Here is a 27123-nt window from a genome sequence, read left to right as displayed (position 1 = left end):
ACCTCCTGCTGCAGTGCTTAATGATTTTATAGACTTCTGTCAAGTAACCATTTATCCTATGCTGCTTGAAGTAACTAGACCAAGGTTCTTGCTGAGTTACAGTTAGCTAGGAACCTTGCCTCCTGATAGCTTTAGCAAAGAAAATCTGTCAACCTCAGTCATTGAGTATTTCAGTTGACCTCAAGACAGAGTTCAAGATTATCGTTAAAGTAGTTATTCTTGATTTCAGAGATAATGGGAACTGCAGATGCTGGAGAATTCCAAGATAATAAAATGTGAGGCTGGATGAACACAGCAGGCCAAGCAGCATCTCAGGAGCACAAAAGCTGACGTTTCGGGCCTAGACCCTTCATCAGAGAGGGGTATGGGGAGAGGGAACTGGAATAATTAGGGAGAGAGGGGGAGGCGGACCGAAGATGGAGAGAAAAGAACTTAGGTAGAGAGGGGAGTATAGGTGGGGAGGTAGGGAGGGGATAGGTCAGTCCAGGGAAGACGGACAGGTCAAGGAGGTGGGATGAGGTTAGTAGGTAGATGGGGGTGCGGCTTGGGGTGGGAGGAAGGGATGGGTGAGAGGAAGAACCGGTTAGGGAGGCAGAGACAGGTTGGACTGGTTTTGGGATGCAGTGGGTGGGGGGGAAGAGCTGGGCTGGTTGTGTGGTGCAGTGGGGGCAGGGGACGAACTGGGCTGGTTTAGGGATGCAGTAGGGGAAGGGGAGATTTTGAAGCTTGTGAAGTCCACATTGATACCATATGGCTGCAGCGTTCCCAGGCGGAATATGAGTTGCTGTTCCTGCAACCTTCGGGTGGCATCGTTGTGGCACTGCAGGAGGCCCATGATGGACATGTCATCTAGAGAATGGGAGGGGGAGTGGAAATGGTTTGTGACTGGGAGGTGCAGTTGTTTGTTGCGAACTGAGCGGAGGTGTTCTGCAAAGCGGTCCCCAAGCCTCCGCTTGGTTTCCCCAATGTAGAGGAAGCCGCACCGGGTACAATGGATGCAGTATACCACATTGGCAGATGTGCAGGTGAACCTCTGCTTAATGTGGAATGTCATCTTGGGGCCTGGGATGGGGGTGAGGGAGGAGGTGTGGGGACAAGTGTAGCATTTCCTGCGGTTGCAGGGGAAGGTGCCGGGTGTGGTGGGGTTGGAGGGCAGTGTGGAGCGAACAAGGGAGTCACGGAGAGAGTGGTCTCTCCGGAAAGCTGACAGGGGAGGGGATGGAAAAATGTCTTGGGTGGTGGGGTCGGATTGTAAATGGCGGAAGTGTCGGAGGATAATGCGTTGTATCCGGAGGCTGGTAGGGTGGTGTGTGAGAATGAGGGGGATCCTCTTGGGGCGGTTGTGGCGGGGGCGGGGTGTGAGGGATGTATTGCGGGAAATACGGGAGACGCGGTCAAGGGCGTTCTCGATCACTGTGGGGGATAAGTTGCGGTCCTTGAAGAACTTGGACATCTGGGATGTGCGGGAGTGGAATGTCTTATCGTGGGAGCAGATGCGGCGGAGGCGGAGGAATTGGGAATAGGGGATGGAATTTTTGCAGGAGGGTGGGTGGGAGGAGGTGTATTGAATTTTTGCAGGAGGGTGGGTGCCGCATCCCCAATTCCTCCGCCTCCGCTGCATCTGCTCCCACAATAAGACATTCCACTCCCGCACATCCCAGATGTCCAAGTTCTTCAAGGACCGCAACTTCCCCCCCACAGTGATCGAGAACGCCCTTGACCGCGTCTCCCGTATTTCCCGCAACACATCCCTCACACCCCGCCCCCGCCACAACCGCCCCAAGAGGATCCCCCTCGTTCTCACACACCACCCTACCAACCTCCGGATACAACGCATTATCCTCCGACACTTCCGCCATTTACAATCCGACCCCACCACCCAAGACATTTTTCCATCCCCTCCCCTGTCAGCTTTCCGGAGAGACCACTCTCTCCGTGACTCCCTTGTTCGCTCCACACTGCCCTCCAACCCCACCACACCCGGCACCTTCCCCTGCAACCGCAGGAAATGCTACACTTGTCCCCACACCTCCTCCCTCACCCCCATCCCAGGCCCCAAGATGACATTCCACATTAAGCAGAGGTTCACCTGCACATCTGCCAGTGTGGTATACTGCATCCACTGTACCCGGTGCGGCTTCCTCTACATTGGGGAAACCAAGCGGAGGCTTGGGGACCGCTTTGCAGAACACCTCCGCTCAGTTCGCAACAAACAACTGCACCTCCCAGTCGCAAACCATTTCCACTCCCCCTCCCATTCTCTTGATGACATGTCCATCATGGGCCTCCTGCACTGCCACAATGATGCCACCCGAAGGTTGCAGGAACAGCAACTCATATTCCGCCTGGGAACCCTGCAGCCATATGGTATCAATGTGGACTTCACAAGCTTCAAAATCTCCCCTTCCCCCACTGCATCCCTAAACCAGCCCAGTTCGTCCCCTCCCCCCACTGCACCACACAACCAGCCCAGCTCTTCCCCCCCCACCCACTGCATCCCAAAACCAGTCCAACCTGTCTCTGCCTCCCTAACCGGTTCTTCCTCTCACCCATCCCTTCCTCCCACCCCAAGCCGCACCCCCATCTACCTACTAACCTCATCCCACCTCCTTGACCTGTCCGTCTTCCCTGGACTGACCTATCTCCTCCCTACCTCCCAACCTATACTCTCCTCTCTACCTATCTTCTTTTCTCTCCATCTTCGGTCCGCCTCCCCCTCTCTCCCTATTTATTCCAGTTCCCTCTCCCCATACCCCTCTCTGATGAAGGGTCTAGGCCCGAAACGTCAGCTTTTGTGCTCCTGAGATGCTGCTGGGCCTGCTGTGTTCATCCAGCCTCACATTTTATTATATTCTTGATTTCACTTCCCAAAGGCCTGACTCAAATTTATGTTATACTCTCTTTTAGATGCCCTCAGTAGAAGAAAATACATCACTGTCCAGTTCCTATGGTGTTCTAAATAATTCCTGTGTAGGGGGCAACTTGAGAATTGTCAACATTTACTTTCTTTAATTTGTGTTGTCTTTTCTTCTCTTGGACACTGGACTTAGCTCTATTCTACCTCCCCCTGTCCTCTGGTCTCCCACACCCCCATCTCCGTATGCTCTATCACTCTCGGGGCTCTGACACTTCTGAGCTAGCTTTTAGAGTTGATATTCCCTCTAAGTTGTTCTTTGGGTCTTGACTTTGAGGGACTTATTTTGAGAAAATGATAGTTGTAACCAGCTTAGGAATTGTTTTGTGCAGAAAGTACAGAAGGCAACTGACATTCTCCCCTCACCTTACACAGCTCTGACACTTATAATGTTGATAAAAATCCTCTGTCCCTCAATGTATTACATCGTAAACTAGTTACAGCACAGAATAGAATATCCTTTATTGTCGTGTGTACTCCAGTACAGGAGTGCAGTGAAAAGTGTTTTTTTATAACGACTGCCTCAAATGGCACCATCTTCAGGACAAGTACCTATCTACAAATCTTGTACACAAAAGAGGAATAGAAGGAAAAGTAGTAGCATTACTTAGTGTCTAAAAAATAAGTTAGAAGTAAATAGTTATAATATAGTTAAAGGACTGACATTACAGTCCAGTAAAGAATTTAAAATCAAAATTACTTTGCAGCACGTGGTCTGTCTGCCTGCGCCAGGCCCCAATCCAACAATGGTCCCTCTCTGCTCCAAGCCTCCTGTCTGCTCTGCCAGACACTCACCTGCACCAAGGTAAATTGCGCAGCTTTGGGACTCACTTGTGCCCATGCTAGCTGGCTATCTTCAAGGTCAACTTGCCTAGTCCCCCTTCTCCACCTTCATAACGCTGACGTTTTAAAATTTGTCTTTAGATAATTATTCAGTAGCTTTCAAAAGGCGTGATTAAATCTGCCTCTACCACAGTGCATTCTGTGGCAATGTGTTCCAAATCGTAACCATTCACTGCTTAAAAAAATCTTTCCTCCTGTCATTGTCGGTCTTCTTGATTAAAATGTTGCAAAATGCCTGAAACAAATAGGCTTGTGGACTGTTTATACATTGTATTAAGAAAATCACTTAATCTACCACTTGTCTGATCCAGTAAGAGGCCTTTCGGTCTTGCGGGGAATTTTGATTCTTGGGATAAGGCCATGAACATATGAGGAAAGATTGTGCCTGAGTCTGTTGGAGTTCAGATGAATGAGAAGTCCTATGATTGAAAAGCGATTAGATCTTGCGAAGACTTGATAGGATAGGTGCTGAAAGGGATGTTTCCCCCTGTGGAATAGACCAGAACTAATGCACGCAGTTTAGGAATATGAATATTTAAGATAAAAGTCAGGAGAAAATGTTTGAGGGTTGAGAACTGGTGGAATTCTCTTCGCCAGAAGTTGGCAGAGGCCGGGTCATTGAATGTTTTTAAGGCAGAGTTACATAGATTCCTCTGTAACAAGTGGGTTAAGGGGAATAGAGGATAGCTAGAAAGTGTTTTTGAGCCCAACATTCCCTCTAATTTCTTTTTTTACCAGCTGTGGATGTCTCAGGCCTGTGCGTGCAGTGACTTCAGGAACCAGATATCACTGCAGCAATCGGCGTACCAGAACATTTGAGTTGCCATGCATCAGAGGGACTGTTGATCAGCCATGATCTTGTTGTATGGTGGAGCAGGCTTGATGGACCCATTTCATGTGATTGTGCTTACCAGTGGTTTTGTTGTTGCAGCCATTGGGATCTTTAAGCTGGGTAAGGGCTCACTGCCAGGTATGAATGGACACATGCTACGCAGTAGATGCCCTACACATTTGCAAATGGGGCATAGGATGCTAGCAGCCACCTTGACCATTTTGGAAGGGAAGAAATTTGGTTCCTGTTTGGAAAGCCGGCCAGCAAACCACAACAGGCAAGACTTGGGCTTTGCAACTGAGGAAGTATTGGGGCAGGCAATGGTTGAAAGATGAATCACATTACCTCCAATCCCAAGGCAATCCTTTGTTCATTTGGATGTGAAATATTGTAGCCAAAAGGCTGTAATCTTGTAGCCAGTTCACGTGTGTGAAAGCAGCATTTGTAATGATGCTTAATCTACTGATCTGTCGTTTCTGCTTTCTTTTTTCTCAGCGAATTAAACGCGATATTTTCATCACCTTCGAGTTTGAATGGCAGTTTCCTTGACCATCGGTAGGTACGGTAATTTAGTGTGTGTGCGCGCGCGCGCAAGCGCACCTGCATAAAGGGAACGCAGCCCAGTTGTTTAAAAATGTTGCAGAAATTATATGGTTGAAATGTGGTAAAATTAGGCCTGTGCAATGGCCTTTTTTCTTTCCAGGATTTAGTCAGTTTGTCAATATCTATAGGAACAGGAAACTGCCATCTTTACCTGGGCTGGCCTACATGTGGCTTCAGACTGACAGCAATGTGGTTGACTCTGGGCAGTTAGGAATAGGTAATAAATGCTGGCCGAGCCAGTGATACCCTCATCCCGTGAATGAATAAATTAAGGAAAGGCCAATGGCGTTGCCCTCTGTTCAGAGAGATTCTTGGAGGTTTCATCCCATGACCTCCCAACACCAGCCATTCTGTCCCTTCCCTTGGTGCTGTGGGGGTGTAGAAGTTTGTAAATTACTGTTGACTCTGCTTTTGCTCCCCTTTCGAACACTACATTCCAGATTATCATAACTTCCTGTGTAATACATTTGTCTTCTCCACTCTTCCCTGGCTTTATTTTTGTCAATTACCTTCAAGTTCCCAAGTTAATTTTTCTTGCTTCCACCACCAACCCCCCTCCCCGACCCCACCACACGCACACGTACATGCGCATGCGAAAGCCTTGAGCAAAGTTTGCCTCGCTTCTCAGAAGCTTCAGCTTTCCTTTCTGATATTTTGAAAGATACAACTGCACGTTGGAATATGTAAACTAGATTTCTCTCATACTGTACTTTTTGCCTTTTTTAAAAAAAAATTTCTTTTGCTCTTATTTTCTGCCCAGTTTTCTGACACACCACCCATCTTTGTACAGTTAGGTACTTTTTATTTGTTTGGTACTATTTTTCATTTAACCATGGATGGTGAATTCTTTTTTTGGAAATTTTCTTTCTGAGAATGTATTTGGTTCTGACTATTCTGAACTATAACCTTGAATGTCTGCCACTGTATCTCTTCCGACCTATCTCTAAACCTAATTTGCCCTAAAATACAGCCAAGAACTATGGACGGTGGAGATCTGAAACAAACAAAATAGAAATTGCTGGAAAAACTCACTAGGTCTGGCGGCATCTGTGGAGAAAAAACAGTTAACATTTTGAGTCCAGTGACCCTTTGTCAGAGCTTAATCCGCTTGCACACTGAGCAAGATCTGCTTTCATGCCCCTTCCACGTGTAATTATAATGTCATCGATTATCTTGTTAGGCAGTCCCAGATATATCATAACCTGCTGACTGTTCGGTTCCGGAATATACTGTTATAAGAAATTATCCTGAATTTTGTTTGATAGCTGGCCACAGTAGGAGAAATTGCTGTACCTCAAAGTTGCTGGTAAAGCCGTGCCCACAACAGGATTCATTAGAACATTATTTGACGTTGTAAGCATAAAGATTGTAGAAATGAAAAGAATTGAGTAGTGACAACAAATCTACTTTGATGTTTTAATGTAAAAGTTAAGGTAAGAGGTGGAGGAATATGGACAATTTTTCCATTTAAAAAATACGTCTTTTAATCCCTTTCAGTAATGACGAGCATTTTAAAACCAGTTCTCGAAAGCCTGGAATTGACTTGAAGGCTGCCAGGTTGTTTTTTGAGAAGATGGTGACTTCTCCGTATGCTAAATTACTACATCAGGTAAATCTCAAACATTGTGGAATGTGAAACCTGGTTGTCTTGAGTTCTTTGCTCTTTGAATAAGTGAGAACTTACGAATCTCGAATTCTCCACAATACCAAAAGCATTAAAGAGCCCTTAGCTTTCCCCAGTGATTTACTTGATGGTGTTATTGATATAGTCTTCGCGAGTAATACCCTGTGATACAAAGCTGTTACAAAATAAATTGCATTTCATGTAGAGATTTAGAATGTGGGCCATGTTTAAGACAATGCACCACTGGCTGGGTATACAGAAATTGGGTTGAAGCATTATAGAATCATAGAATTGAGGAGCCATACAGCATGGAAACAGATCTGTCTGTCCAACCAGTCCATGCCAAATATAATCTCAAACTAAACTAGTCCTATCTGCCTGCTCGTGGCCCATATCCCTTCAAACCTTTCCTATTCATGTATCTATCCAAATGTCTTTTAAACATTGTAATTGTACCCGCATCCACCACTTCCTCAGGAAGTTCATTCCACAGGCAAAAAAATTGCCCGTCGTGTCTTTTATAAAATCTCCCTTCTGTCACCTTAAAATATGTCCCCAAGTTTTGAAATCCCCCATTCCAGGGAAAAGACAACTGCCATTAACTCTGTTTATATCTCTAAGTATTTTATGAACTTCTATCAGACCACTTTTCAACGTTCTATGCTCCAGTGAAAAAAGTCCCAGCTCATCCAGCCTTTCTTTGATAATATCCTTCCTATAACTTGGCAACCAGACACAATATTCTAGAAGAGGCCTCACCAATGTTGTGCACAAACACAACATGACCTCCCAACTCCTGTACTCAAAGGATTGAGCAATGAAGGCAAGCATACCAAATGCCTTTTTAACCACCTTGTCTATATGTGACATAAACTTCAAAGAATTATGTACCTCCACCTATAGGTCCCTCTGTTCTACAACACTACAAAGGTCCAACCGTTAATTGTATAAGCCCTACCCTTGTTCGTTGTGCCCAAAATGCAATACCTTGCTTTTATCCAGATTGAATTCCATCGCCATTTTTCAGCCCATTAACCCATTTGATCAATGTCCTTTTGTAATCTTCTTAACTGTCCTCTTTGCCACAAATTTTGGTGTCGCTCACAAACTTATTAACCATGCCTTCTATATGCTCATCCAAATCATTTATATAAATGACAAACAAAGGAGGACCCAGAGGTGATAATGGGAACTGCAGATGCTGGAGAATCCAAGATAATAAAATGTGAGGCTGGATGAACACAGCAGGCCCAGCAGCATCTCAGGAGCACAAAAGCTGACGTTTCAGGCCTAGACCCTTCATCAGAGAGCTGGGTCTAGGCCCGAAACGTCAGCTTTTGTGCTCCTGAGATGCTGCTGGGCCTGCTGTGTTCATCCAGCCTCACATTTTATTATTGAGGACCCAGAGGTGATCATTGTGGAAAACTGTTGGTCACAGGCATCCAGTCCGAAAAGCAACCCTCCACTTAGATGGGGACCAAATAAAAGTTAAATAGAATAGAATAGCCTTTACTGCCACGTGCACCTGAAGTTTGTAATGTCGCCCCTCGACACCATCTTTAGGTACAGCGTACCCATGTACAGATACTTTAAGAGTTGTCACTGAATTGAAACAGTGAAGCAATAGGTTAGCATGGGAATACAAAGTTTAAAAAGTTTCTATGAAGTACTCAAGTTGTAGTCGTCATTGTCCTTTTTCCATTGTCAGCCCGTGCCTGCTGGGCTTCAGAGCACGAGGCCTCACTGGCTTCCATCCGGGACTCGCTCTGGGACTCGGCCCATGCTCGCTCTGCTGCCGCTCTGGGACTCGGCCTGTGGGTTCCCCACACAACGATATCCTGATCGCTATTGGATATTTTCTTCATCGGAACTCTGCAGCAATGACTTTATTTTCTATCCACGTAACATGTTTTGTTCAAATTGTTTTAAAATGTTTTTACATGCTTTGGCATGAACTCCCACCTCTCTCTACAGTTTGTTCACTATTCCTGTCCCAACATTTTATTTTTATCACCCCCTCCTCAGTCTGTCTTCAACTGCTCTCCTGCCTTGCCCGTTTCTTCTTCTCCATCCATTCCACCAGCCTCCTTCACAACCCCTCCCAGGAAGATATGGTGGTTTAGCACTGCTGTCTCACAGCGCCAGGGACCTCGGTTCAATTCCAGCCTTGGGCGACTGTCTGTATGGAGTGTGCACAAACACCCCCCCACCAACCCTTTGTCTGCGTGGGTTTCCTCTGGGAGCTCCAGTTTCCTCTCAGTTGAACGATGCGCAGCTTAAGTAGATTGGCCATGTCACATTGCCCACGGTGTCCAGGGATGTGCAGGCTATGTGGATTATTCATGGGAAATGCGGTTTACGGGGATAGGGTGTGGGAGTAGGTGTGGACTTGATGGGCCAAATGGCCTTTATCTGCATAGTAAAGATTCATCATTCTATGATTCCTGGAGTCATCCCACACCAGCACAGTGAGTGTAGATCAGCCAACAGATGCAAACATTGAATAGTTACAATCTGTATGGTGGGTTGCTCCCAAGTAGAGATTGGATATAAAAACAGGAAGGGGAAGGTGAGGAAATCTGCAGGTTCTGTTAACTGATGTCCTGGTTAACAATGCTATTCGCTTTTTGGTTACCAAATTAACCCTGCTTGTATCTCAGTGAAATGCTTTTGCTCCTTGTCTGCAGAACATCTAGAGGTGGAATGGAAATGAATCAAAGCTGAGTGAATAACTACCAGCTCGAATGGGCACTGAGTTGTCAATGAAGCAGCAAGGAATGTTGACTGGAGATGCCTGTCACATTATTGTATGGGCACCATTGACGGTTTGGTATTGACCATTGTCACCACGAAGCACACTTACTATCTGAATGGTTCCCATGCAGTTGGTGTTGGGTGATCAAAAGGTGCCCGGGCGTTTTGTAGCAGGGCTGTTGAATGATTATAGGGATTCCATTATAGGATTAGTGGAATAGAACATAGAACATTACAGCACAGTACAGGCCCTTCGGCCCTCGATGTTGTGCCGACCTGTCATACCGATCTGAAGCCCATCTAACCTACACTATTCCATGTATGTCCATATGCTTGTCCAATGATGACTTAAATGTACCTAAAGTTGGCGAATCTACTACCGTTGCAGGCAAAGCGTTCCATTCCCTTACTACTCTCTGAGTAAAGAAACTACCTCCGACATCTGTCCTATATCTTTCACCCCTCAATTTAAAGCTATGCCCCCTCGTGCTCGCCGTCACCATCCTAGGAAAAAGCCTCTCCCTATCCACCCTATCTAACCCTCTGATTATTTTATATGTCTCAATTAAGTCACCTCTCAACCTTCTACTGTCTAATGAAAACAGCCTCAAGTCCCTCGGCCTTTCCTCGTAAGACCTTGCCTCCATACCAGGCAACATCCTAGTAAATCTCCTCTGCACCCTTTCCAAAATTTCCACATCCTTCTTATAATGCGGTGACCAGAACTGTACACAATACTCCAAGTGCGGCCACATCAGAATTTTGTACAGCTGCAGCATAACCTCTTGGTTCCGGAACTCGATCCCTCTATTAATAAAAGCTAAAACACTGTATGCCTTCTTAACAGCCCTGTCAACCTGGGTGGCAACTTTCAAGGATCTGTGTACATGGACACCGAGATCTCTCTGCTCATCTACACTACTAAGAATCTTACCATTAGCCCTGTACTTTGCGTTCCAGTTACTCCTACCAAAGTGCATCACCTCACACTTGTCTGCATTAAACTCCATTTGCCACCTCTCAGCCCAGCTCTGCAGCTTATCTATGTCTGTCTGCAAGCTACAGCATCCTTCGTCACTATCCACAACTCCACCGACCTTAGTGTCGTCTGCAAATTTACTAACCCATCCTTCTACGCCCTCATCCAGGTCATTTATAAAAATGACAAACAGCAGTGGACCCAACACCGACCCTTGCGGTACACCACTAGTAACTGGTCTCCAGGATGAACATTTCCCATCAACAACCACCCTCTGTCTTCTTTCAGCAAGCCAATTTTCGATCCAAACTGCTATATCTCCCACAATTGCATTCCTCTGCATTTTGTACAATAGCCTATTGTGGGGAACCTTATCGAACGCCTTGCTGAAATCCATATACACCACATCAACCGGTTTACTCTCATCTACCTGTTTGGTCACCTTCTGAAAGAACTCAATAAGGCTTGTGAGGCACGACCTTCCCTTCACAAAACCGTGCTGACTATCCCTAATCAATTTATTCTTTTCTAGATGATTATAAATCCTATCCCTTATAACCTTTTCCGACACTTTACCAACAACTGAGGTAAGGCTCACTGGTCTATAATTACCAGGGATGTCTCTACTCCCCTTCTTGAACAGGGGAACCACATTTGCTATCCTCCAGTCATCTGGCACTATTCCTGTAGACAATGACGAGTTAAAGATCAATGTCAAAGGCTCAGCAATCTCCTCCCTGGCTTCCCAGAGGATCCGAGGATAAATCCCATCTGGCCCAGGGGACTTATCTATCTTCACCTTCTGAAGGATTTCTAATACCTCTTCCTTGTGAACCTCAATCCCACCTAGTCTAGTAGCCTGTATCTCAGTATTCTCCTCGACGACATTGTCGTTTTCTAGAGTGAATACTGTTGAATGTGTGACTTTGAGTTCAGTCTTTCTTTGTAACTTCTTGCGGTTGCATGGACCAATGTTCATTCTGTTGTAAACGTCAGCAGTACAAAACCTGAAGTAATTAGTGTCTGAGGCGACTTTTGCTCCATAGATATAAACAGAAAATGGACTGACGTATGCAAATGCTGAAATAATTGACGATGCTCAAGAACTATGAAAGGGAAGTCATTCAGTTGATTGTCCCACCTTTCACAATATCAGAATGTCCCAAACATCTTTACTGCCAGTTTTGAAGTCGCTGCCATAATGTAGGAAACAAGGTAACTAGTTTGTATGCACATTTGTGGGAATGCATGGCCTTATTTGCAGTTGCTTTAGGATAAAAATTGCAAGAACTCCCATGCTTGTCTTTGAAATAGATCTGTTGGATCTTTTATGCTCGCCTGAGAGGACAGGTAGGTCCTCAGCATTGCAGTGGAGCATCAGTTCCAGATTATAGGAATGGGACTTGTTTGCAATGTGCTACCAACTAATCGTCAGCAATCAGGAAGGAAGATAACATTGATATAAGTGTGTTGAATTTTTCAGGTTACTGTGAGTTTAGAGAATCATTTGATTTCCCAGTTACCAACTTCGCCGCCGGATGTCGAGGCCATGAGAGCCTTTTTGATTTTACCGGTACTTCCTCTCTTCCGAGAGTCTAAGAACTATTTGACCTTTGCTCTGCCATTCGCTGCAGCCATTCTCCACTTGGATGCCAACCCAAGCAAAGTGTTGGGTAAGTACTGAGCATGTGCAGAGCTGTGAAGTAAAGCAATGGCCAGTCAAATTTAGCAGTCTTTTATTGGTTTCACCAAATGTTACTGTCAGTTATGGCTGTGTGTATCACCTTTGGTTTACAGATCACTGTTGTGACTTGAATTATCTTTCTGTACAGATTTCCTCCCATGTTTGAGGACAGGGTTGTGGAAATGCCTAAAACAGGGAGATGACTGAAGATTACTCTTATCTGTCCATTACACAGCTGAACGATTGCTTTGTTTGAGCTGTTGGGGAAACAGTTCCACTCATGCATTGATTGAAGATACTGTGTTTATGTTAAAGACTTGTCCCCTTGTAGCAAAAGAGAGTAGTGCAGCTGTACAGACATTTTAATTAAAAGCTGAAGTGGTCCATTGCTGAAGAAGAGTCATACTGGAGTCAAAATGTTAAGCCTGTTTCTCTCTCCACAGATGCCGCCACAGCAGCTGAGATTTTTGTGTTAGGCAGGTGGAAGTTTGAAGGTGAGGCTCCGGGATCTTTGGAATATAGGTGCAGGAGTAGGCTGTTCAGCATCCCTTTTTAAATGTCAACACAGCAGGGAGAGGGATGAAAAGGTGATGATCACAGAAGTGGTAAATAGATAGCCTTACCGTGGGTTCGAAGGAGTGGAGATACCATGACTGAAGACTGGATCCTGGCATTGTGAAGAGATGGGCGAGTTCATGAGGATGGGAGGGGTGTTCAGAAGAGGAAGGGCAAGATTTCTGGGGAGCTCTGATGGTGACCAGCTTCAGTGGGGAGAGGTGCAATGGCAGAGCAGAACGAAAATGGAATGGGAACTGCCGCAGGTGGAGCATAGACTCCTTCAGGTCAGTGCTTGGCAGCGAAGAGGACAATGACCTCCTGTTAATTCCAGTGATGGTTTAAACCAATGGGTCTTTTCTCCTTGCAGACAACTGGTGGTGTTGGGTGGATGCTGGCTATTTCTGCCAGCTGGTGGAGCTCTATAAAGATGCAGTGGTCTACCTTCTAACCCGGATGAGGACCTCTCTGCTGGCTCCTGTGTTTAGCCATTACATCATTGACGCTCTCCGGGTTTTGGAAAAGTTGCACAAGGTACTTAACTAAAACCAAAGATTGGAAATTTACTTTTGTCCTGGAAAGTGGTCCCACTTTTGGGGCTGGGTGTGAGAAGAGAAGTTTTAAAGAGTTTAAAGTGCTTTTAAAAGTTTCAGCTACATCCATTATAGAGCGAGTGTGAATAGTACTCTTGTCACTTCTGTGTAAACCAGCCTAAACTTTGGTAATCTGCTCACTTTGAAGACATCTTTTTATTTATTCTTTAGTTGCTTGGTAGCATAGAACTCAAACATTGCTAAAAGAAGGTAAGAAGTAAAAAATTTTTGTCTTGCACCCATCAGAACAAGGACACAAGAAACAATTTTGGAAAATGGAGAGACCAATTTACACAGCGTTGATGTATATGGTGTATTTATTCTTTCTCAAGTTGTGGGCTGGATTAGTCAGCATTTATTATCCATCTCTAATTGTCTTTCAGAAATGGCACTAAGCTGCCTCTTTAACCCACTAGGGGGTGTACACCCCACATGCACTGCCTTAAATGTTCACTATCTCCACAAACGACGAACAGTAGCAGTGTGGGTCCCATCTACAAGATGCATTGCAGCAACTCACACAAGCTCCTACAACATGCTTTGGAAGGCCACGACCTCTACCACTTGGAAGAACAAGGAGAGTAGATGCTTAGAGCCAGCACCACTCTTAAGATCCCTTCTAAGTCACTTGTCATCCTGACTTGGAGCTCTATCATCGTTCCATCACTTTCGTGTGTTAAACTGGAATTCCCTCTATAGTGGCACACGGACTGCAGTGGTTCAAAAAGGCACTTCACTGCAACCTTCTTAAGGACAATGAGAGATTGGCAATAAATGCTAGGGCTCACGGTTATGGATAAAATGCAAAATAACCCTCCTCGCTGAGTTGTAATTGCAGTCAGATCTTCATTGCATCATTTGATTGTGAAACGCACTTGTTAAAAAGGGTAGTTCCAGGGTAGATGGGTTATTCAGAGGCATGTTGTCTGCTCGGTTGCCTTATATCCACCTGAGCGGAAAGGCTAATTTGGCTGCATTTGTGTGTGAATTGTTTGTGACTACAACACCAAGTGCATCTAAACCAAGTGTCTTTTCTCTTTATTTCTACACAGGTTAATTTGATTGCGAACCATATTGACTATGAGGTATTCTACATCCATGAGCTGAACAACTTAGTCAACATTGAAACAGATTTTCTTTACTGGGCATCTCAACATGCTGGCGTAGTAAGTACATTGCTTATCACACTTCTGCAGTCTTCTCATATTGAAGATTTGAGACAGGCTGCTCATTCATTTTTTTTAAACTCCTCTTTTCACCATTGCAGTATAACCAAGACTTCTGTTTTATTTTGCAGAAAATCCAGCCAGCTATCGCAGAGGTAAGTAAGCCCAGACTTCGCTCTCATTTTTAACAGGAAGCCTGGATACCTGTGAAAAGCGGTCTTCATCTCTCAGAGCTTGTCCTTTTGTGGAAGCAAGGAATAAACTGCATTTATGTAGAACCTTGTCTCAACCCCAGCATGCACTATTGTGCTTTGCAGTCATTATGTCACACTTGACGTGCTGACACTGTTGCTGACGCCAGTTAGAACACAACGAGATCCCAAATTCAACACATGAGATGGCAGATGATATTATCTCTGAGCATGTTTGGTTGAGAAATAAATGTTGGTCAGGGCACCTTAGAAAGCTGCCCCGTTCTACAGTGAATGGTGTCCCGGGATTATTCGCATCCACCTGACAGGGCAGTTAGGGGCTCTGTTTGACGTCTCATCTGATGCACTTTGGCACTGTGCCCAGAGTGCTAGCCTGGGTAATGAGACAAATAGGGACTTGAACCCATAATGTCTGAATCAAAAGGAAGAGTGCCCTCTCTTACACAAGGCTGAATGTGTTTTTCTCATTTGAGTGGCTATAAAATGGTTACACTGCAGAAAACAGCCATTTCACCGATATTCTTTGTGGGTCTCTTACAGCAATTCAGTTAGCCCCACCTCCCTGGCATTTCCATGTAGCATGGCAAATTATTTCTCCGTTGAAATTCCATAAAAGGACAACAGGTGTGATTGGCTAAGCCATCATTTAATTCCATTCCCTTATTAAGGAGCCAACCACATTGCTATGGATGTGATATCTCTTGTAAAGCAGACCAGATTAAGCTGGCAGATTTCCTTCCCTACAGGACATTAGCAATCCAAATGGATTTTTACGGCAATCGACAATTGTTACACGGTTGCTATCAGGCTAACTTTTTATTCTAGATTTTTGAATTTGATTCGAATTTTACCTTCGACCATGGTGGGATTTAAACCTGTGTTCTGGATTCACTGGCATTGCCGCTGTGACACTGCCTCCCAGATAATGATTTTCCTAACTTGATTTTCCACGCTCATGTCAGCAGTGCATTTCCGACCTTTTGCACTTGCTGTTGGATAACTGTTAGTTATTTGTCAATTGCCTTAAATCTGTGTCCCTGTGTTCTCAATCCTGCCACCAATGGGAACAATCTCTCTCCATCCTCTGTGTCCAGACCCCTCATTATTTTTATCTCCATCAAATCTCCTTTCAACCTTCAGTGAAGAAGTCAATCAGAACTTCTCTAAACCGCCTAGTCAACCATTCTCGTCATTTATTTCTGCATTTTTTTTTCTAATGACTTCACATCCTTCCCAAGTTATAATGTGCAGAATTGGGCACAATACTCCTGTCGAGGTTGAATCAGGTGTTTGTTTCATTTATTTTGCAATTCACCATAACCTCCTTGCGCTCCAGTATATAAAGCCTTGGATCGCATGAGCCTCATTTTCTCTTTGTATTCATATACCCAGATTCCTGCACCTACTTTACAATGGTGTCCTTTTTTCCCTAATATTTTACCTTTTCATATTGTGTCTACAAATCATGTCACTTTATACTTTTCTGCATTAAATTTGATGCACCATGAGTTCACCCATTCCACCAAGCTGGCCCTGTCCTCTTGAATACTGTCAGATATCACACGACACCAGGTTATAGTTCAAGAGGTTTATTTGAAATCACAAGCTTTCAAAACACTGCCCCTGTATCAGGTGACAAAGGAGCAGCGCTGTGAAAGCTTGCGATTTCAAATAAACCTGTTGGACTGTGACTTCTGACTTTGACCACCCCTGTTCAACATGGCCACCTCAACCTCCTGAATTCTGCCACTGTTCTCACCAGTTCATAATGCTTCCTCGTTTTGTCATCTGCAAATTTGGAAACCACGTGCTGTTTACCCAAGTAGAACTGATGAGTATAAAATAAGCTGTGATCCAAATAATACTTACTCCTGATGAACCCCACTATCTGACCTTCCTCTAGCTTGGAAACCAACTGTTCATCGTTATTTTCAGTTTCCTGTCACTCAGCCAACAATGTAATTGTGCTGTCACTATCACCTTTACTCTGGGGGCTTTTAACTTTTCTGACAAATTTATTATATGGCACTTAATTGAAATTTTTTTTTTTAAAAAAGCCCATACGCAAGACATCAGCTGCATTTTCTGTCTTTTTTAATTAGAGTTATAGAACCACAGCACAGAAACAGATCCATTGGCCCAACTTGTCCATGCCGACCAGGTATCCTATACTGAGTTAGTTCCATTTGCATGCATTTGGCCCATTTCCTTCTAAACCCTTCCTATCCATATACCTGTTTAAATGTTATAAATGTACCCGCCTCTACTATTTCCTCTGCTAGTTTGTTCCATACGTACATCACCCTCTGTTTGAAAAAGTTGCCTCTCAGGCCCCTTCCTTCCCCCCTCTCCTTAAACCTATGGCCTCTAATTTTGGATATTTTTGCTATTTACCTTATCTCTGTCTCTGACCTGAACCGTATGGTCAATGACCCCCAACTGATTCCCTACTAACAATTGATGCACTTCATTCCTCAGAGCCAGATACACAATACCACCACCTTCTTTGTTGAAAACCCCCCTCTTTCCCTTCCATTTATTCTGGACATTCTATGTTGCAATAATCAAAGTCCTCTGTTAGAAAATATATCAGTTTATGCACCACTCTGTAATTTCCTTTTCTAATGTCTACAACTTTCCCAATAGTTAATGGTACATGTGAAACGGCTGACTGTGTGAAGTTTGCATGTTCTCTCCATGTCAGCATGGGTTTCCTCCCACAGCCCAAAGCTTGGCAGGTTAGGTGAATTGGTCATGCTAAATCACCCCTGGTGTCCACGAATGTGCAGGTTAGATGGAATAGTCTTGGAAAATGCATAGTTATGGGGATGGGCTAGGTCTGGGTGGGATGCTCCTTGGAGGGTCAGTGTGGACTTGATGGGCCGAATGGCTGCTTCTGTGCTGTAGAAATTCTACGATTCTATGATTTGTGTAGTGGTAGTCTATTATTTCTTGGCTTGAATCAAATATGTTCTGTCCTTGATTCTTCTCAAACATCTTTCTCTTCAGCAATTTTATAGGCACCTTAAACAAGCCGCTTCATCTCTGCTTTTATCTTTCCAAAGTGCTTTATATTCAGGAATATTTAATCCCTGTTTTTTAACCGTTATTTTTCAGTCATATCCCATTCTGTCACAATATCATATTCCCATGATTGCGCCTGCAGCTCATCAGTCTTACTTACCAACCTGTTCCTATGCAAGTGTTGTCAATGTAATTTTGACTATATTGCATCCCATTGTACGCTGAACCCACTTAATGCCTAACTCTTTGCAAGTGTATATCTTTCTCGTCATCATTTGTGCATCTTGGTTCCTTTTGGGCATAACGTTTGAAATCACAGAGGTGTGACGATGCAGAAAGAGGCCATTTGGCCCATTGTATCTTCAATGACCCTATTAATTATGCATCATTATCCGTATCAATTTTCTGCTTTTTCTCCATGCCCTTGCACATTACTTCTATCCAGGAAATGGCTCAGTTGAGAATGTCTCTACCACACTTCCATCCCATACGCTAACTACTGGCTGAGTGACAAAGATTCTCCCTCACGTATATTTGCTCTTTTTGCAAATCATTTTCATTTTCAATCTGTTCTAGTTCCTGTCTCCCTGCAATGTTTGTTTAAACTTTCCCCAATTGTACTAGCAAGCTGTTCCTCCAGGACTTTGGTTCATGGAATCGTAAAATCCAGACAGTATGGAAGCATGCCATTCGGCCCATTGAACCTCTGAAGAGCATCCCACGCCCACCCCTCTATCGTATTCTTGCATTTCTCATGGCTAACCCACCTGGCCTGCACATCCTTGGACTGTGGGAGGAAACCAGAGCACCTGGAGGGAACCCATGCAAACTCCACACAGACAATTGCCTGAGGGTAGAATTGAACCCGGGTCCCTGGTGCTGTGAGGCTGCAGAGCTAACCACTGTGGTTGAACCCCTTGATTGAACCTTCTATTACATTATGGATTTTTTTTCTGGTTTTTCATAAGGGTTGCTTCCTGATTTTTTTTTCAGGTCCCCATTGCTTTCTGCTCCTACCCTTTTGTCTTGAATGCTCAGGCAAAGACAAAGATGTTACAAACTGAAGCTGCGTTGCAGATGCAGGTACGTTATATTGGGGCTAGTGGTAGAAACATTACTGTACCATACAGGAATTTGCAGTACACCTTCGGCACTAAGAGGTCATTCCAAAGTTTGGGGTCTAGATAGTGACAGTGTGGCTGCCAGTTGTGGTCTGATGGATATGGTGATTTCATTCTTGGGATGTGGGCATCACTGACTGAGCCAACATTCGTTGCCCATCCCTGGATGCCTTTGAAAGGGTGATGGTGGGACACCTCTTTGAACTGCTGCAAGCCTTGTGGGGTAAGTCCACCCATGTTACCTTTAAGAAAGGAGTGCTGTGATTTTTACTCGGCAACAGTGGAACAACAGCGATTCAGTTTCAGGTCAGGATGGTGAGTGAGTTGGAGGGGGAACATGTGGGTTTTGGTGTTCCCATGTTTCAGCTATGCTCCTAGATCAGAGAGGTCATGGGTTTGGAAGGTGCTGCAAGAAGGCAGTGTTGGAGAAACTGAAAGAGTTGTAGGGCTGGGGGACTTTACATATATAGGTAGAGAGGTAAGAAGGATTGGAAGATGAGTAGCTTTGGTGTTCAATACCAGAGACAATATAGATGAGTGAGCACAAGGGTGAAGGATGAAGGGTGAAGGTTGGGTATGAGCTATAAAACATAAACCACAGTTAAAGAGTGAACTCCCAGTTGGCTGCAGGCATGGGTAGGGTGAAGGGTGTGTGGAATGCATAACAGAGCAGTATACAGTTCTGGGACTTCCAGGAGTGTTAAGACTGTAATGAAAAGGGATTCTTTCAAACTGTGATGCTCTTCTGCGCCCCTGTTAAACAGATAGCGGTGAACAGGACCAGCCTAGAGAACATCTTCATGCTTCTCACCCTGGGTCCTTTCCTGACCAGCAGCCCATTCCTGGTTTTGCACGTTCAGCGGACTAATCTGGTCAGTGATGCCTTGAGGGAGCTCAGCATCCATTCAGACGTGGACTTGAAAAAACCTTTGAAGGTAAGAGGATCAGGACTGTTAAAACTGGCAGCGAGACTCAGTTTGTTGAGTATTAAATTAGAATTGAATAGTCAGGGAGTATGTAGTATGTTGGCTTTAGCCCCCTCCATGTCCAAGTGCTGGCCTTGCATTAGCCTTTAGCAAAATGGCTCCTGACGACAGAGCGTTGTAGCTTCAACTCATAGAACAAGAGTAATCCCTTGTGACCTGAACTGAGATCAGGTCAGTTAGAATGTCTTGCTAAATCATGTTATAGTGAGGTGGACGTACAAAAGAGCAATTAGGATCTGACTCACTTCAGTCAGTACAGCTTATCTTTGTATTGATAAATAACAAAAACATGCCAAATTCCTGAATGTAAAGGCTACTTTATTTAGGACTTTGGTCTAGACCAATGAGGAAAAAGATACTGCTTTAAGCCAAGAAAGCTGTGGAAGGTGATATTGCAGTTATAAAGTCACTGGAACTCATTGTAGATATGGCACTCAAAGTTATCTTTTTCAAGTAATGGGGAGGACAATGCCAAGTGCAGGGTGTTTTGTGTGTGTTAGCATGTTTTTGAGTGTAAGTGTGTGCATGAGTGTCTGTGTGTTGTGTTGTATGTCTGTGCGTGTGTGCGTCCCTCAAGTTGTAATAGTTCCATATGTAGATGATAGGTTTGTCCGTCTGCCTCTGTCTCTGTCTGTCTCCTCTTTCCCCCCCCCCACCTTGCTGTCTGTCTGTCTGTCTGTCTCTCTCTCTCTCTCTCTCTCTCTCTCTCTGTGTCTCTCTCTATCTCTCTTTCTCTCATCTTTCCCAAATTGCCTGGTAACTGTTCCCACTCACTATTTCCTTCTAACCTGCTCTCTCTGCTAATTCACTGTTGAAAGGAAAAGGGTAAAACAAATTTCTCTCTCCACAGACACTGCCAGAACCTGCTGAGCTTCTCCAGCACTCTGTTTGTTTCAGATTTCCAACATCCACAGCGTTTTGTTTTTTCTCTCTGTCTCTGCCTGTAATTTGTTTCTCTCTGCTCAAATATGAGGCATTTTTCAATTGCCTGGAAGAGCTAACAAATTGTCTGTTGTTTCATATTTGGGGCGGGGGGTGGTGTTTTGCTGGCGGGCATACACTTCTGTTTTGCATATTGACCACCTTCCTGCTTGCCTCTTCACCAAACTTGTAAAAAACGAGCTTGCATATTTTTCTGTTTAAAAAATGATTGTTCTTTGCTAAGGGCCGTGTCTGTTTCCAAGTCCGCTGTGCGATCCGAGTTGATATGGAAACAGTGCTTGATCTGATTCAGCTGACTTGTTCCTGGTACAGGTGGTGTTCCTGGGTGAGGAGGCTGTGGACGATGGAGGTGTGACAAAGGAATTCTTCCTGCTGTTGCTAAAGGAGCTACTGGATCCTAAATACGGGATGTTCACATACTATGAGCAGTCCAGGCTTTTGTGGTTTTCAGAGAAAGTGAGTGGCTCTTTCACTGCTTGCACCAATCCTGAGCAGTCCATCTTTATCCCCCTATAATCTAAAGTAGCTTGTGCTGAGAGTGTGGGATCAAGATCAAGAAGGAACTTACCCACAAGGATTAACAGCAACAACAGAGGCAGTAAGACTAGGAACATTCTGTTCAAATATAAAATTTAAGGGGTTTCTTTGCAACCATTGTCAATGCGCCTTAAACCCATTGTCTGCTTGAATTCCCGTTGTACCTCAGCGATGTGTTCACATTCTGTTCTAAAATTCTGGTGTATCAGTAATTTTGTATCATTAGCTCATATTCACTCAGAACTGAATGTGTACATTCTAGGCCGTTTCATGTAGGATGCTTATAACCAGCGGAGAGGAAATTTTCATACCATACGTTGGTTGAATAAAAACCCATCAACATTTAATCGGTAACATATTTAAAATATTCTAGCAAAACCTGCTAATACGCTTCATTCCTTCCAATTTTTTTCAAGGACACCCTCAACAGTATTTAGGGGCGAGAGTTAGAGATGTCACCTGCAGATGCCAATGTGAGAAATTTATTCATTTTTGAAGGAAGCCAAGGTTTGTAGTTAGATCTTTTAGTAGAGCCAATGATTTGATTTGCTGAATTATTAATAAACATTCTGTTCTGTGTGTACTTGTGACCTAAAAGTCAGGAAGGAAGATGAAGGATTGGCAGAGCCTGTTCATGGGGTTCAGCTTTGGGTCTTGACTTGGATGGGAGTCTCATTGACCTGAAACATAAACCGTCTCTTGCCGCAGATATTTCTTGGCCCACTGAGTGTTTTCCAACTTTTTTCTGCACTCTTTTTTGTTTCTGATTCCTTGAATTGCCCTGAGTACAAATCGGGGCACACAGCAAAGTTCATACTCTGTGAATGGGGTAGAGGCCAGTGTTCGTGGTGTGAGAGGGTGAGCTATTTGCCAAGACCCAGCGTCAGGGATAATATGCTTTTTGTTCCTGCATGGGAGATGTGGATGCCATTCTAGAGGTCAGGGTTTGTTGCCCATCCATTTTCTCAGGTTAGAGAATGGTCAACTATGTGTAGGTCAGACAGGGTAGATTTGGCAGATTTCCTTCCCTGAAGGGTACTAGGAAACCAGATGGTTTTTTTCTGACAATCAGTGATGATTTTATGACTAGCTTTCAGTCCATAAATTGAATTTTAATTCCACTGGTGGTTGTGGTGAGATTTGAACCCGTGTTCCCACATGGATTTCTGAATGGTTGCTCTAGTGATGTTATCATAGTCTCCCATTAATTTAATGTGCATAATAGTTTGTGGGAAGGTATTTCTGTAACCGTACTGCAGATGCCTTTGTCTCTGCTCTTGTTTGTCAGATGTAAAATTGCAGGGTGTTTGAACTAAAAGCATAAAAGTTCTTCCTCTGTCAAACCCCAGACATTTGTGGAGTTGAACTGGTTCCACCTGATTGGGATTCTCTGTGGCCTGGCCATCTATAACTTCACTGTGGTGGACCTACGCTTTCCCCTTGTGTTGTACAAAAAGTTGCTGAGCGTGAAACCCACTCTGGAGGACCTGAAAGAACTTTCTCCCACTGAAGGCAGGTGAGTGTCTTAATTTGTACACCCAGAGCAGGGAAGGTATTTAACAAAAATAACTTCTTCGGGAGGAGAATGTTAGATACCAGATCCAAACATGTTGTGAATCGCTCAATCTGTTCAAAAACAGAAATTGCTGGAGAAACTCAACAGGTCTGGCAGCCTCTTTGGGAGGAAGGCAGAGTTAATGTTTTGAGTCTGGTAGCCCTTCATCAGGGGGTGAACAGATACATGGAGAGAAAGCCAAGAGTGAGACACACGAAAGGGGACGTAAACAAGGGGAGCTGAATAAGCCATAATGAGAGCTGAGATTTGGAGAGAATCGGTAGGCTGTACTGAAAGCAAACCATGTCATAACAGAATAGGGTGTGGCGTGGGTGAAGAAACAAAGTTATTGAACCCTATATTGAGTCCTAGAGGTTGCAGGGGCCCCCAAACAGAAAATGAGATTTTATTCTTCAACCTTGCGCTAAGGCTTGTTGGGACAATGCAGCTGGTCTGCGACAGAAATGATGGCCAGGGAACATGTCGGTGTTTTGAAGTGGCAGGCCACTGGAAGCTCAGGGTCATTTTCATGGACAGAACATAGATATTCTGCAGAGCAGCCGCCCCAGCCTGCGTTTCGTCTTCCCAACATCGACACTATGTTGTGAGCAACGAATAACGTAACTAATTGAATGAACTACAGGTAAATTGCTGCTTCACCTGAAAGGTGTGAGTGGGGCCTTGGATAGTGAGGAGGGAGGAAGTAAACAGGCAGGTGTTACACCTTCTGCAGTTGCACGGGTGTGTTGGGATGTTGGGAATGGAGGAGTGTGAACCGGGGTCTCCCAGAAGGAATGGTGCCTGCAGAATGCTGGCAAACAAAGAGCAGGAATGTGCATCTGATCGTGGCATCCCAACGGAGGTGACTGAAATGGCAGCTTAGAATCCTTTGCATGTGGAGGCTGGTGGGGTAGTAAGTGAGAGCTAGAGGGACCCTATTGGTGTTGTGGGAGGGAAGGGAAGGGGCGACGGTTGAAGCATGGGAGATGGGTGAGACCTGGCTGAGGGCCCTGTCGAACACAATAGCAGGGAACCCTCAGTTGAGGAAAATGGTGGATGTTTTCACCCGTGGAAGGTGATATCAGAGCAGAAGCAACAAGAGATTGAGAAACCGGAAGAATGGAATGGCATCTTTACAAGAAACAGGGTGTGAGGGCATCAAGGTAACTGTGAGAGTAAGTAGATTTGTGGTGGATATTAGTGGCCAGCCTGTCCCTAGAAAAGGAAACAGATGTTGAGGAAGGGAAGGAAGGAGTCTGAAGTGGACCAGGTGCAAGTGGCAGCAGGGTGGAAATTGGAAATGAAATTGAAAAAAATTCCAATTCTGACGAGAGAGGGAAGCAGAATCCATATACCAGAGAAAGAGTTGTGGCTGGAGGCCGTAGTGGGATTGGAACAAGGAATGTTGCGTGTACCCCACATAGTGTACAGCTGGGTACCCATGGGCCACACTTTTGATCCAAAGAAAGTGAGAGGAATTAAAAGGGAAGTTGTTCAGTGTGAGGATGAGTATGGCCAGGTGGAAGAAGATGGTAGTGGATGAGGACACTTCAGATCTTCTTTGCTGTATGAAGTGGAGAGCCCTGTGACCATCCTGATGGGGGATGGATGGGTAAGGAGGAGGTGGCTGGAGCCCGTAAACGGATTGTATTACAGGCCTTCGAGAACATTAGACGTAGGCCTAGTGCCTGACATTTGTAAAGAAACTAACTGAGTGTCTGTCACTAACAGGATCATTGCAAACTCTTTACCCTTTCCACTCAGTGGGGCTGCATGACAGCATGTGAGTTTGAGATCGAGTGCAGCATTTGTGTCAATTATATTGATGTAAACCATTTTGGACTTCTTGTTTTGTAAAGGTGATAATCATTGAGGAGGGCTCTGGACAAAACAGATGAGGGGGTAACTTTCTATTTGTGAAAGGCTGCAGAATGGGAAGGCTCAGATTTAAAATCATTGATAAAAGAAGCAGAACTGACAGCGAATCTTCTTTTCTCTCTGCCAAGTGAGTAGTCCGGGCCTGGAGAGCATTGCCATGGGATGTGGTGGAGGTGTCTTCAGTCAAAACATTCAATGGGGAGTCAGACCATTAATTGAAAAGAAAATATGAAGTCCAGGGAAAAGCCTGGGGAATGGTATTGAGCCAGGGGTTCATTTGGAGAGCTGGATCAGATGTGATGGGCTGAATGGCCTGCTGCAGCACTGTAACAATTCTGTGATTACTCAGATTACCTAATTGGGAGACTTTGCTTCTTTTTAAGGAGCCTGCAGGAACTGCTGGATTACCCTGATGACAATGTTGAAGAAACATTCTGCCTCAATTTTGCGGTAAGGGTTGTTTTGCCTGAACTCCATGACCTCTGGTGAAATTGAGTTGTAGTTGCGTCACTTCATCCATTGGCCTCTGGGGGCAGGCCCTGCTCACAAACCTGGAGGGTTACCACCACTGCCTTGGACATGTGTGTGACGTCTCAACATCTCCCCTCCAGTTGCCCCACTCATGATCCCCAGATTCCCACAATTATTCTCCCTCAAAATGATCATCTTCTCAGTTCCTCATTCGTTCATATCCAGTAATTTAAAAACTTAGCGTCAAAAGTATTTGAAGAAAATGGGAGTGGGTGCTGGAAGGATGGAATTTACTTAAAGCTTGCACTTCTTCAGGGTTTAAATATAAACATTAAAACTGGGAGTAGGCCATTCAGCCCTCATGCCTGCACCTGCATTCAGTATGATCATGACTGATCCTCTTTTGCAATGCCATGTTCCCAGTTTTTCTCCTTGTCACCTTTAATACGCTAACAGTGAGGAGATTAAACTGTGATTCCTGGAAACTCCAGGTCAAGTAAGTCCAGATGGCTGGAAGTCCAAATGAAGCCACAGTCAGCAAGCTGAATAGGACAGTGGCGTGCACTGACATCTGTCAGGGAAAGTCATGCCTGAATGGTATCGGGGTCTGGCCAGAGCACACCTCGAATGTGATGTCCATTTCTGGCTGCCAGGAATAAGAGGAAGACAGTCAAGTGCCTCTGACTGTGGAAAGAAAAAGCTACAATATTACTTCCAGTAGAGGAGACTGCAGTTAAAGAAGAGAGAAAATGGGTGAGACATGCACTTTTCAGACTGGACAGGCTGTGCCTGAGAGTTGAAGGGACAAACAAATAGAGTTTTAAAATTGTGGGAGCCCGTCTCTGGGATCACACCAGTCAAAGGTTCTAGAATAGAATAGAATAGAACATTACAGCACAGTACAGGCCCTTCGGCCCTCGATGTTGTGCCGACCTGTCGTACCGATCTCAAGCCCATCTAACCTACACTATTCCTTGTACGTCCGTATGCTTATTCAATGACGACTTAAATGTACCTAAAGTTGGTGAATCTACTACCGTTGCAGGCAAAGCGTTCCATTCCCTTACTACTCTGTAGTACCTCTGACATCTGTCCTATATCTTTCACCCCTCAATTTAAAGCAATGCCCCCTCGTGTTTGCCGTCACCATCCTAGGAAAAAGCCTCTCCCTATCCACCCTATCTAACCCTCTGATTATTTTATATGTTTCAATTAAGTCACCTCTCAACCTTCTTCTGTCTAATGAGAACAGCCTCAAGTCCCTCGGCCTTTCCTCGTAAGACCTTCCCTCCATACCAGGCAACATCCTAGTAAATCTCCTCTGCACCCTTTCCAAAGCTTGCACATCCTTCTTATAATGCGGTGACCAGAACTGTACACAATACTCCAAGTGCGGCCGCACCAGAGTTTTGTACAGCTGCAGCATAACCTCTTCGTTCCAGAACTCGATCCCTCTATTAATAAAAGCTAAAACACTGTATGCCTTCTTAACAACCCTGTCAACCTGGGTGGCAACTTTCAAGGATCTGTGTACATGGACGCCGCATCTCTCTGCTCATCCACACTACTAAGAATCTTACCATTAGCCCTGTACATTGCCTTCCGGTTACTCCTATCAAAGTGCATCACCTCACACTTGTCTGCATTAAACTCCATTTGCCACTTCTCAGCCCAGCTCTTCAGCTTATCTATGTCTCTCTGCAAGCTACAGCATCCTTCGTCACTATCCACAACTCCACTGACCTTAGTGTCGTCTGCAAATTTACTAACCCATCCTTCTACGCCCTCATCCAGGTCATTTATAAAAATGACAAACAGCAGTGGACCCAACACCGACCCTTGCGGTACAC

General features: G+C 44.7%; 1 protein-coding gene across 10 annotated transcripts in view; it reads left to right on the top strand.

Moving 5' to 3' along the window:
* LOC125450974 (probable E3 ubiquitin-protein ligase HERC3) overlaps positions 1-27123 on the top strand; it is an 85064-nt gene that overhangs the window by 43279 nt on the left and 14662 nt on the right. For 7 of the 10 annotated variants that reach the window (XR_007247189.2, XM_048527562.2, XM_048527506.2 and 4 more), the window contains 11 exons: positions 5085-5144; positions 6690-6801; positions 12033-12222; positions 13159-13322; positions 14434-14547; positions 14679-14702; positions 18777-18866; positions 19669-19839; positions 21145-21288; positions 22719-22885; positions 25186-25252. Coding sequence is in view for 8 of the 10 variants with exons in the window: in XM_048527562.2 (XP_048383519.1) it covers positions 5085-5144; positions 6690-6801; positions 12033-12222; positions 13159-13322; positions 14434-14547; positions 14679-14702; positions 18777-18866; positions 19669-19839; positions 21145-21288; positions 22719-22885; positions 25186-25252 (1303 nt within the window). In the remaining 2 variants the exon portion in view is untranslated. Of the gene's footprint in view, positions 1-5084; positions 5145-6689; positions 6802-8524; positions 9933-12032; positions 12223-13158; positions 13323-14433; positions 14548-14678; positions 14703-18776; positions 18867-19668; positions 19840-21144; positions 21289-22718; positions 22886-25185; positions 25253-27123 lie in introns of those variants that run through there. The other 3 variants (XM_048527553.2, XM_048527577.2, XR_007247192.2) reach the window with 3 other exon arrangements.

This window comes from Stegostoma tigrinum, chromosome 1 (genome assembly GCF_030684315.1).
Source record: "Stegostoma tigrinum isolate sSteTig4 chromosome 1, sSteTig4.hap1, whole genome shotgun sequence".
Classification (NCBI taxonomy): Eukaryota; Metazoa; Chordata; class Chondrichthyes; order Orectolobiformes; family Stegostomatidae; genus Stegostoma; species Stegostoma tigrinum.
The sequence above is the reverse complement of the archived record's forward strand: the minus strand, read 5'-3'. Positions and strand labels throughout refer to the sequence as shown.